The sequence below is a fragment of the Notolepis coatsorum genome, assembly GCF_963971535.1.
Source record: "Notolepis coatsorum genome assembly, chromosome: 5".
NCBI lineage: Eukaryota > Metazoa > Chordata > Actinopteri > Aulopiformes > Paralepididae > Notolepis > Notolepis coatsorum.
In genome coordinates this window covers 102,435,037-102,448,256 of record NC_140169.1, presented here as the reverse complement: position 1 = coordinate 102,448,256, position 13,220 = coordinate 102,435,037, and the positions used below count along the sequence as shown (strand labels likewise).

At 47.1% G+C, this 13,220-nt stretch overlaps 1 protein-coding gene across 2 annotated transcripts in view; it reads left to right on the top strand.

Moving 5' to 3' along the window:
• The window catches only part of fzd3a (frizzled class receptor 3a), a 92,823-nt gene that overhangs the window by 59,436 nt on the left and 20,167 nt on the right, over window positions 1-13,220 (top strand). For both annotated transcript variants that reach the window (XM_084315342.1, XM_084315341.1), the window contains exons 4-6: window positions 160-622; window positions 3,118-3,417; window positions 4,011-4,262. In XM_084315342.1, coding sequence (XP_084171468.1) covers window positions 160-622; window positions 3,118-3,417; window positions 4,011-4,262 — 1,015 coding nt within the window. The remainder of the gene's footprint in view (window positions 1-159; window positions 623-3,117; window positions 3,418-4,010; window positions 4,263-13,220) is intronic.

Below are 13,220 nucleotides of genomic sequence, written 5' to 3'. Positions count from 1 at the left end.
TAATATGTGGAAGTAGAAGAGTAGAAAAGGAGTAGAAAATAATTGAGATACATTTATTTTTCCAAGGACGAGGCTTAATCCAGGTTTGTGAGACTGGACCCTTTTTCTATCAGTAACCATTAACCTTGAGGTCACTCCATCCATCCGTTTGTCCCCCAGGTTCCCAGACTGCGACAGTGCCTACCCCCGCCCCGCGGACCTCCTCTCCAGCTCCGACACCACCGAGGGGCCCGTCTCCGTCCAGCGCGACTATGGCTTCTGGTGCCCCCGCGAGCTCAAGATGGACCCCGACCTGGGATACTCCTTCATGGGCGTGCGCGACTGCTCGCCCCCCTGCCCCAACATGTACTTCCGGCGCGAGGAGCTGGCCTTCGCCCGCTACTTCATCGGCGTGGTCTCCATCGTCTGCCTCTCGGCGACCCTCTTCACCTTCCTGACCTTCCTCATCGACGTGTCCCGGTTCCGCTACCCGGAGAGGCCCATCATCTTCTACGCCGTGTGCTACATGATGGTGTCGCTGGTGTTCTTCCTGGGCTTCCTGCTGGAGGACCGGGTGTCGTGTAACGCCGCCAGCCCCGGGAGGTTCCGGGCGTCCACCGTGACGCAGGGGTCCCACAATAAGGTACGGAGCCGAGGACGGGGGTTCTCCAGTGTTGTTTCTGTATGTTGAATTATGCCTGTCCCCGACTAAGGATTTGTATAGTCGATTTTGATTGGCCAAAATTTGGCAATAGTCAAACTGGTAGTTCGGGGGGAATGTAAAAATAACAAAAAAGAAATATATATATTTTTGTATCATTCCATTTGGGCTGTGGGGGGTGCTTAATGTCTGAAGGAGTCGACTGAAGGCTTCTTGTCCTCTGCGAAAGCATGCAATTGGTCCATTGATGGATACATCTTGATATTTGTCCAGTCTAGTGTGTTCATTAGACGGGTGAAATCCTCTTTCAGTGCCTCTGTGCCCGTTTTCTTAGGCAGTTAGCTTCTCTGGTATGCGTGCCATTAGCGTCAGCCACGCTTCTAGGCCTCTTTGCTTTTGGACAGAATGACCCCCCCCCCCCAAAAAAAATATTATAATAATAATAATTATTATATATATTTTTGCATTCGACTAAGAGGTTGGCCGTCGACTATGGCTCCTTTCGATCGATTAGTCGACTATTGGCCTAGTCGAGGTCAGCCCTACGTTGAATAGGTACACATGATTATGGTATGGAGACCATGATTTTGTCCCAGCAGTCCCCATTAACACTTTGAGTGCCACGCTGTTTGGTTAAAGTTACCCTTAGAATGCCAGCCTTCTAGTAGTTTCCGTGGTCCTTGCACTATGTTTGCGAAGCTGTGTTTGTGTTCTGTATTATAGCTGTAGAGACACGGTGTGGCTCATTTTGACAAACATTACTTTGTCCAGCATGGGAATAATAGTTTGTTTCCACACGCTGTAGTTTGTAGTTTATTACACGCTAAACATCGCGCATTTCCAAGATAATAGTATTTTTTCATAGATTGTGAGATAAAACACGTTATGTGCAATAAGCCCAAACCGTTTTGGCTGATCCCCTGAAACCCTGAATACTCCCATATCAAAGGTATATGACTTGTATATATGTATCATCACAAAATCATCAAGGGGGGGTGGTCGTTTTAACGCAAAACTATGATCGTGTTTAGTTTTTCGTCCGTTGAAACACAGAACTGTGATCGTTAGAAAAACACGTTTCAGGCGGCTAAGTGGTGCAGTGGGCAAGGCGCTCGCCACTAACGCAGGAGATGCTGGGTTCAAGCCCAGCTCTCTGCGTTGCTTCAGGCTTGGCTGGTCGTTCATACTAATACAATTGGCAGTATTAGGGGGTGGGAAAGCCGGTGGGTAGGGATCGGACGTTGTGGACAGCAACTCCTACAGGTCGGCTGGTGCGCCTGTACAGCAGAATCAGGAAGTATCGGGGACAGCGTGAGCCTCCCACGCGTTACTCCTCGCCACTGAGAGATCGTGCTGTGCTGGTGAAAAGATGCGACGGCTGCCTCCTCGTGTACCGGAGGGGACACATGATGCAAGGCTTCGTCCACATTGCAGCCGACCAGTGGGAGGCATAGTCTAGCAACGTTCAAGACAGGGGAGGGAAGAATTGGATAATACGAAATTGGGATGGGAGAAAAATAGAAAATGGGGAGAAAAAGTTGATCAAAAAAGAAAGAAAAACAAGTTTCAGATTAGGTCAAATAGACATGGAATGTACCTTACCTTAGCCAGAAGGTATTCCAAAAGAATAATTCCAAGTGATCACATCGCCATCGCGATTACCAGTGTATATGTCTATGTCTACGTTTCGATGGTCACATACGCCCTTATGCAACGGAATTCGGAGGCGAGGACTGTGAATTTCTGTCCCAGGAGAAGAAGGGGCCACTCGCGAGGAGAAACTGAACGTGAAGCTGACTATCAGCCCAGAGCCCCATGCAGTTCAGACACGGGACGATACTGCCACCTGGTGATAGTCGATCAGAATGCAGTTCCAATGTGTCGGGATGTGCCTAAATGATGCAGATCGCTCTGGGCAACTGTGTAGAGCGGGGATCAAAGTAAAAAGATCAAACGATCCAAAAACAACTTTTTACGTTTATGGCACCCAACGGTTGGCGGCCAAACACGTAAAAAGCTGTTTTTGGCACAGTGTGTTAAGAAGAATTGCATTGTTGTCTAGGTAGGTTGGGTGAGTGAAACATCTGATTAAAACAGTTCTGTATCTTAGTGCTGACTAGTAGTGAAAATAAACTATTTCTCATTTTGCAGGGGCGCCAGACCTCACGGCCTAGAGGTCTGGCTAACTGTATGATAATTATGCAACATGTCAGCCGCCCCCTTGAAACCTTGTATCTCCAATTGCCATGTTCTTCAACTCGTTTTTCCTCATTCCCAAAATGAGATTTGAGGTTTCTGCAGGACACCGATGCTGTAACCTTTTATATTCTAACACATATTTTCGGACCTTTCACTTTAAGGACATTGTCCTTCGTGGTTGACTTTCAGGACGTCACAAGGTGGAAATATGTCACTCTAGGTGGGCAATGAGGGAATGTTTTCCAACCACACGTCCTCTCTCTCTCTCTCTCCTCCAGGCCTGCACCCTGCTCTTCATGGTGCTGTACTTCTTCACCATGGCGGGCAGCGTCTGGTGGGTCATCCTGACCGTCACCTGGTTCCTGGCGGCCGTGCCTAAGTGGGGCAGCGAGGCCATCGAGAAGAAGGCACTCCTGTTCCACGCCTGCGCCTGGGGGCTCCCGGGGGCCCTCACCGTCACCCTGCTGGCCCTGAACAAGATCGAGGGCGACAGCATCAGCGGCGTGTGTTTCGTGGGCCTCTACGACCTCACGGCCCTGCGGTGGTTCCTGCTCGCCCCGCTGGGCCTGGACGTGCTGGTGAGTAGAGGGGGGGGGGGGGGGGGTTGATAGAAGGATGGACCCAGAGGAAGAGAGAGACGGATGGACAGAGATGGAAAAAGAGAGAGTTTTGGAATAGGGGGGGGGGGTTGAAATGTTAACCAGGGATTTGATTTTCAAATTTTGCTCTCCTCTCCAAATTTTATTTAACATTTTTGGATGTAGATGAATTGTTGAGTACGCATTTCTGAACGCATAGAAGTGCAAATTAATTAAAATGTCGACACGTTTACCAGGACTGTCGTCTCATAGGGCAACATACGCTGGTTGATTAATTTATTTATTTGACAAATCTGCAAAATTGTGCCTCCCAGAGATGTGCTTAGCAAACGTTAAAAAAAAAATAAAAAACGTAAAACTAGACTAGGAGGGACACAAACATCATATAACATCATATCTCTCTTATCAGGTGCTGCTGGTGGGCATCATATAACATCATATCTCTCTCTCTCAGGTGGGCATGGCCCTGCTGCTGGCGGGCATCATATAACATCATATCTCTCTCTCTCTCAGGTGGGCGTGGCCCTGCTGCTGGCGGGCATCATATAACATCATATCTCTCTCTCTCTCAGGTGGGCGTGGCCCTGCTGCTGGCGGGCATTGCGGCGCTGAACCGCGTGCGCATGGAGATCCCCCTGGAGAAGGAGAACCAGGAGAAGCTGGTGAAGTTCATGATCCGTATCGGGGTGTTCTCCGTGCTCTACCTGGTACCCCTGCTGACCATCCTGGCCTGCTACCTGTACGAGAACAGCCACCGCACCGTCTGGGAGACCACCTGGGTGCAGGAGAAGTGTCGGGAGTACCACATCCCCTGTCCCTACCAGGTAAACCACTTATCCCCTGTCCCTGCCAGGTAAACCACCGCTACGTTCAATCCCCTGTCCCTACCAGGTAAACCACCGCTACGTTCACTCCCCTGTCCCTACCAGGTAAACCACCGCTACGTTCAATCCCCTGTCCCTGCCAGGTAAACCACCGCTACGTTCAATCCCCTGTCCCTACCAGGTAAACCACTGCTACGTTCACTCCCCTGTCCCTACCAGGTAAACCACCGCTACGTTCAATCCCCTGTCCCTGCCAGGTAAACCACCGCTACGTTCACTCCCCTGTCCCTACCAGGTAAACCACCGCTACGTTCACTCCCCTGTCCCTGCCAGGTAAACCACCGCTACGTTCAATCCCCTGTCCTTACCAGGTAAACCACCGCTGAGTTCACTCCCCTGTCCCTACCAGGTAAACCACCGCTACGTTCACTCCCCTGTCCCTACCAGGTAAACCACCGCTACGTTCAATCCCCTGTCCCTGCCAGGTAAACCACCGCTACGTTCAATCCCCTGTCCCTACCAGGTAAACCACCGCTACGTTCAATCCCCTGTCCCTACCAGGTAAACCACCGCTACGTTCACTCCCCTGTCCCTACCAGGTAAACCACCGCTACGTTCACTCCCCTGTCCCTACCAGGTAAACCACCGCTACGTTCAATCCCCTGTCCCTGCCAGGTAAACCACTTATCCCCTGTCCCTGCCAGGTAAACCACTTATCCCCTGTCCCTGCCAGATAAACCACATCCCCTGTCCCTGCCAGGTAAACCACATCCCCTGTCCCTGCCAGATAAACCACATCCCCTGTCCCTGCCAGGTAAACCACATCCCCTGTCCCTACCAGGTAAACCACATCCCCTGTCCCTACCAGGTAAACCACCGCTAAGTTCACTCCCCTGTCCCTACCAGGTAAACCACCGCTAAGTTCACTCCCCTGTCCCTACCAGGTAAACCACCGCTAAGTTCACTCCCCTGTCCCTACCAGGTAAACCACCGCTAAGTTCACTCCCCTGTCCCTACCAGGTAAACCACCGCTACGTTCACTCCCCTGTCCCTACCAGGTAAACCACCGCTGAGTTCAATCCCCTGTCTTTACCTCGTCCATAATCCATTGTTTTCTCTTCCTGGAAAGTTTTTCTAATTTGTGCGTTGTGTCACTCTCTGCACTTATGGGAGAACAGCCAAATAACTGTCCTCTATAATAAAAGTGTACTACCCTCCCCCATCTTTATAAAAATTGTGCGGTTTCTTTAGCATGTCAATCAAACGTCAATCTAATCGATTTCCCCCCTACCCCTAATGGTCGGCCATCTTTACCCCCATTGGAAACCTACAGTATAGAGCTGCATCCTGCATCCTGCTCTATAGTCAATGGTTCATATATATTTTTCCTTCTTTGTGCTGTGAATTCACAAGCTTCAAGACGAGTGAAGCTGGCCGTCCCGTTTCTCTCTGTGAACATGGGCCTAGTTGTTGGGAGAACGGGACGACCCTCCTCCATACAGCTGAAGGGACGGGCACACATAGGCGTGACTGGTTGGTGTGAAGTAGCCAGCCAAGTAGTCACCCAAAACGGCAGACACTGTGTCCTAGAATAGAATAGAAATACTTTATTCATCCCGAGGGACATTTGGCACTACAAATCGCTCACAGTAAACCGTAGACAAAAAACAAAAGTCACGAATAAGAATAAAAATAAGCCTAAGAATAAAATACGGTCCGGGATATACATTTCCTATGTTACATTCTTTATTTTTATTTTTTACTTTTTTTTTATAGCATTTTCAGCTTTTTCTGGCCGCGCAGGACCGAGAGAGGGAGAACGGGAGGAGAGGTAGGGAAGACATGCTGCAAATGGTCGCCGGGACTGGGAAACGAACCCGGGACGACCGCTTCGCGACTCGACGCACTATGTGGTGTGCTACTGGAGCGCCCCTCCTATGTTACATTCTAATATAAAATATACAGTAGAAATATATAGTAAGTGTAAAATTGTAAAAGTCCAGGAAGATAGTACTGTCACCCTGTGCTCAGTGATGCAGTGAGGCACAGTGATCCTCCGAGAGAAAATCAAACATGTTTAACAGTTCACACACGGCAGCGCGCCAAGAGGAGTCAAACATGTTTAACAGTTCACACACGGCAGCGCACCAAGAGGAGTCAAACATGTTTAACAGTTCATACTCGGCAGCGCGCCAAGAGGAGTCAAACATGTTTAACAGTTCACACACGGCAGCGCACCAAGAGGAGTCAAACATGTTTAACAGTTCACACTCGGCAGCGCGCCAAGAGGAGTCAAACATGTTTAACAGTTCACACTCGGCAGCCCGCCAAGAGGAGTCAAACATGTTTAACAGTTCACACACGGCAGCGCGCCAAGAGGAGTCAAACATGTTTAACAGTTCACACACGGCAGCGCACCAAGAGGAGTCAAACATGTTTAACAGTTCACACACGGCAGCGCACCAAGAGGAGTCAAACATGTTTAACAGTTCACACACGGCAGCGCACCAAGAGGAGTCAAACATGTTTAACAGTTCACACACGGCAGCGCACCAAAAGAAAACATATCAAACTCCTCAAAAGGAAACAGACAATTTGTTTCCCTTTTTCCCCAAAAGACCCTGGTCTTCTCGTAGTAAAGGCTCCCCTCAGGGCGTCCTGTTCGTTTTGCATCCAACTAGCGTCTGTAATCCCTGTTGCCTAAATAACACCTACACTATAAACCTCACACCGTCCCCCTAGGTGCTGCTCAGAGTGCTGTGTCGAGTTAGAGACCAACACGTTGAAACGCATGGAGGGACAACATGTCTCTCTCTCTCTCTCTCTGCAGCCTTTTCTCTTCCTGTTGTATTCCCAACTCACCCAGACAGGAATAACAGCACACACACTCACATCCAACAGGCTTACATCTAAACACTCAGGCACGCACGCTTTAACGTTTTAACACACACACACACATACACACACTTTCGCTCTCACTCTTTCTTTGCCTGATTCTCTTTTGTCTTTTTCTTTAACTAACACACACACACACACACACACACACGCACACACACACACACACACACGCACACACACACACACACACACACACACACACACACACACACACACATAACACTATGCTAGCTCTCAGTCAGGTTGATTGTCTGGTATCCATGCAGCAGCACACACACACACTTAATAATTGAAACAGCTCTCTTACTCCATTCAAGTGCAATTCACCACAGCCAGAAAGTGCATGCAACCATCGCACGAGAGCACCTCCTACATCCGCCCTTCTTTTCTCAGTACTTTTTAATCTGGGTGTCGTCGTGTTGAGGAAGTGGGGACAGTTCAGGTGTGGTGTTGTTTTACCCAGAGGGCCAAGTAGGGACGTCCACTTCTTTAGTTGTTGCCTGTTTACTTGTTTCCCCTTCACACTTGTGACCCGGCACGGTCTAGACCATAGATATATATAGAACACTAGATAGCTTGCCCGCGCTGCCGGCCAATGGAGAGCGACGTCACTGAACCGCCGCCATCTTGCTCCAGTTAGCCTTGAGTGAGAGTGAGTGAGCTGCACAGACAAAAATACTCATAACTCGCTGAAATATTGACGGATTTACAAACGGTTTGGTTTATTACAAGCATTATTAACGTGGCTATGATTCAAGCGGTTTGTAAAAAAAAAACATCTTTAAAAATTTTTTATAAGTATGCAGTATCATAACTACATCTTTGATGTTTATAGCAAACCAACCCGTTTGTAAATCCGTCAATATTTCAGCGAGTTATGAGTATTTTTGTCTGTGCAGGTCACTCACTCACTCAAGGCTAACTGGAGAAAGATGGCGGCGGTTCAGTGACGCTGGTGACTCCGCCTTAAGCTATCTATATAGCTATATATGTTCTATAGATATCTATGGTCTAGACCGCCATATCTCACAAGGGGAGATATTTCAGAATCGCCGTAAAACATGGTGCCATTCAGAAATAGGTAAAAAAAAAATGAGATATTCGCAATTTCTAGTGCTTTGAAATGTCCTTATCTGTTTTCCTTATTGGCAAAATTGTATACGACTTGTAAATGTGTTAATTTTTGTTAGATTGTCCGACGGTATGTATTCCCGACACACTGGAAAGAACTACGTTTGCCTCGGAGGCTCGGAGGGGTGTGTGGTTAAATACTCTGGTCTCAAGTGTGGAGACGGAGGGAGACCTGCAGAAATGACAGCTCATTTCTATTCCGAGACAACGAACCCAGTTGACTACTTTGTTGGCAGTGTGAAAACATTGATATCTTTGTAATCGTTTGTGTTAAATTGTATCTGAATCAGGCGTACAAGCCTGACTGGCAGCAGTGCGCATAGATTAAGTCCAGTGCCGTGCGCTCCTCAGACTGAATGGCTCATAACGGAGTCTCTCTCTCTCTGATCATGATCATGTCTCTAAAACAACGACAGCCCGAGCTGTGAGTGAATTACGCAAAGGGGAGCAAAGCCATTTAACATCCCGTTGGGTTAGTGTTGCATAGAGTCATTGAGCATCCTGATGGCCTGGGGATAGAACGGGATCACAAAGGCACGGCTGCTCCAGACTGAAGGTGTCAAGTCAGAGGGGGGCGGGGGTACATTGCTGCAGGGTTTAATGAAGGTGAAATCTGCCATAATTACTGGCAGATTTGTCTTCTACAAATTGTAAGAAAACATCTTTGTTTTTGTCCAGGACCCTGACAAAAAAACACATCATAATTTTAATTGAAAATGAAAATAATGATGCAAAAGGGAAAAAAATATATATAATAAATTGCCTATAATATTGTGAATGATATCGCAGTTTAAATATCTGTACAAAAGAATCACAATATGATATTTTTCCAAAATCATTCGGCCCAAAGTGGCATTGATGCCCAACAACATGCCGCTGGAGTTTTTTTGTTTGTTTGTTTTCTTTCTTTGTTTGTTTGTTTGTTTGTTTGTTTGTTTGGGTAGGATATTGTTTGTGGGTCTAGTAGTGGGGGAGGCTAGGATTGGCCCAGGGCACTGATCTCAAAGCATGCCCACAGAATTGTTTGTTTTGTTTGTTTGTTTATTAACACAGTTAAACAGAAGTAAAAACAATACATAATAAGTTATAACGATTGTGAAGGAGAAGTTAGAAGCCTAGAGGCTTATCAAGAACGTCCCCTGTTTTATAAAATCAAAAATATGCATATTATAAAATACCAGAATACATTAAAAGATTTGTGTTAATACAAACATACATACACACAGTACATACATGGATATACTGTGTACATAATAATATATAACAACCCACCCACCTGCCTATAAACCTACCCACCCACATAACCAAATGCATACCTACATGTATGACCTGTTATCTATCTACTACTTTTGGATGAGAATTCTTTTGTAGTTTGCTTTAAAAATAAGCAGAGATGGAGATTTCCTCAGCATAGGATCAGCTGCATTCCAAAGATTGGACCCTCTATACCTCACTGAGAACTGCCTAAGTGAAGTACCACAATAAGGTATATGCAGGTCCCTGGACTGACGTGTAGCATATGAATGAACATCTGAATTAAAAGAAAAAAAACAATTAAGATTGTGATCATGAATGCATTTGTACACAAATATACATATCTGTAAAGAATTAACCTCAGACACAGTCAGAATGTTTAGTTTCTTGAAAAGAGGAGCAGATGGTTCAAATCGATCTGAGAGGGTTGCCAGTCTAACAAATCTTTTTTGAAGTAAAAGAATTTTTTGAAGATGAGATGAATGAGTGCTAGCCCAAATTATGTTACAATAAGATATGTAAGGAAAGATAAGACTATAATACAGGATTAAAAAATAACTTCTATTTATCAATGAACACACCTTCCTAATTATACCTACTGACTTCATTGCTTTTTTACAAACATGATCAATGTGTTTTTTCCAATTTAGTTTATCATCAACTAGGATCCCTAAAAACGTTGTTGAAGTTACTTGTTTGATTTCGGTGTTACTGATTAATAGCTTTGCCTCCTTTTTCGAATAACTTTTACCTTTATTACAAAATACAATAAAATTTGATTTTTCTACATTTAACGATAGCTTATCTAGTAGTGGGGGAGGCTAGGATTGGCCCAGGGCACTGATCTCAAAGCATGCCCACAGAATGACCCCCAGCTGCCTGTGATCTGGTCAAACAGTGACCCACTGCAACAGCTGTGTGTGTGTGTGTTTGTGTGTGTGTGTGTGTGTGCATGTGTGTATGTCCGTGTGCGTGTGTGTATGTCCGTGTGTGTGTGTGTCCCAAAAGGATGCGGTGGCTTACGATGTCACATCAGCCTGTTAGCTCACTTACATGGGATTGGGAAATGTGTGTGTGTATGCATGTGCATGTAGCGTGCACATCTCTGTTGGTGTGTATGCATGTATGTATGCATGTGTTTGTTAATGCTCACATTTTCATCTTGCACATCTGCATTTGTGTGCATTTAATAATGTGTGTGTGTGTGTGTGTGTGTGTGTGTGTGTACGTGTGTGTACGTGTGTGACCGGTGTAGTCGGGTGTACTCTCTGACGGCGTTGTGTTAAGGACGACAGACATGGATGACTGTTGACGGACTTTATTTCCCTCCTGTTAGGTTACAATGCAACACAATGCACCAGCATTAGGAATAGTCATCTGCACTGCAGCACATGAGTCCACGGACCTCCAGGTGGAACTGGCTCATAAGAATGACACATTTTAATATACAATTACATTGGAAAAATATACACAATTGAATACAAAACGGACACATGGGAGCTACTGTACACACATACCTGTTAGGTTACAATGCAACACAATGCACCAGCATTAGGAATAGTCATCTGCACTGCAGCACGTGAGCTATGGTTGAGAAAAGACGTGACTGCATTAACTACATGTTAACAGCAGCGCACGTGTGTGCAAACTTCCTACATGCTATTAAAGTGCATTTTACCCAGTCAAACCTCCCACAAAACAACTGCACAGGTACATATTAACAACAGTAGTTACATTACAAACTCGTTTCACAGTTTTAGGAATGTAACATACAATATTTAACAACTTTTAGACCGAAGTCTTTCACTGAACATAAGGAGTAGTACTCACTCCACGGACCTCCAGGTGGAACTAACTCACCACCGGAAAGCAGGCAAGATGCGTGTCCCGGAGGACCGGAAATGCAAGTGTGTCGATTTCAAAATAAAAGCCTTAACTCCCAAAAGTGCAATAAAACAAAACGAAAGGAATGAAATCAACTTAAATCAATAAAATAAAACGTTTAGGAGTATTAGTGGAATGTATTAAAGTGTATTTTGTGATGGGGTGTAATTATCTATACAAGGCAACAAGGCACTTGTTACATTCACCCCACAGAATTACACCTACATCGAATAAAATAAAACTGTGCCTACCTCGTGTCACACTAGTCACAAGCTTACTATGAGAACCACACACTGCGGAACAATCCAACGATACCTGTCACCTAATAAAAGGCCAGGAGGGCACCAGGAGTGGCCAACTCCCACCATACCTCCAGGGATAACGACGGTGCCTTATACACCATCCAGCTACACTTGACCATACCATGACGAGGGCACATACACATAAATAAAACTGTTACTCCTTATCACCACAAAGGACACTGTATCAGGCTGTAAGCGCTATACACAACACTGCAGCTAACCTCACACACGTTTGATAGAGGCTTGCGGCTCGAAGCCCATCAAACTCTCAAGTTGGACCATTGTCTCTATCAGCCGAAAGACTGGCTTGATGACCCTACCGAACCTGGACGTGTAGTGTTCAGTGGTCTGTGGACCCTGGCTCTGACCAGGCACACTGACACTCATTAGCTCAGGAGTACGCCCTGGTTGTGTGGACACAACACTGTCATCATGCTGGACTACAGCAGGGGGGGAACTCGGTGGAGCAAGCAACAGTGGGGGACTGGCGGCACTTGCCACTGGAAGCTCACTCAGAGCAGGGGACATCCCCTGGGGGGAATACGGACATAGCCCGTCATCCTCACTCTCCACTGAAGACTGTTCTTGCACCCATGATGCGGTGCGATCCCCATCTCCCATGGAAGGCTCTGCTGCCACACTGTCCGCGTCTGAGGCGCTAGCTTCAGGCATGACTGAGAGGGAGGCTTCACCAGGCGCACAGGTGTCGCTGTCCGCGGCTAGACCCTCATCATCAAATGACCCGTCCAAGGGGAGGAAGTTGACCTGAAGCAGGAGGTTCCTGTGGACTGTCTTCTCCCGCCCAGTCCGGTCTCTGATCCGATATATGTGGCACTGTGGTCTGGAAGCGATGACGGTGTAGACGTCCGGCTCCCATTTGTCCGCCAGCTTCCGCTTCCCTCTGGCGCCCTTGTTCGCCACCAGGACCCGATCACCCACCGAGAGGGGCAAGCCCTTCATCTTTTTGTTGTACTGGTCAGCCTGATGCCCCTGTTCCACTGAGGTGTGCCTCTGGGCCAACAGCATAGCAGACTGGAGATCGGCCGCCAGGGACTTCACATAGGCATCATAGTCACAGACCACCTCGTCCTGGAGCACATTCTTAAACAGCAGATCAACTGGCAGACGCGGGACCCTCCCGAACATCAGGTAAAAGGGGGCAAAGCCAGTCGTCTCATGCTGTGTACAATTGTAGGCGAAGGTCAGGCTCTGGACCATCTGGGGCCATCTGTGCTTAGACTCCGATGGCAGGGAGCGCAGCATTCCACCCAGGGTCCGATTGAATCTCTCAGTGCCACCATTCCCCATAGGGTGATACGGAGTGGTCCGGGACTGCGTGACCCCTGCTAACTCCAGCAGCTCCGCCATCAACTCACTCTGGAAGTTCGCTCCTTGGTCCGAATGCAGGCGCTGTGGGAAGCCATACACACAGAAATAGTTGTCCCACAGCTTTTTAGCAACCTTCTTCGCGGTTTGGTCTTTGCAGGGG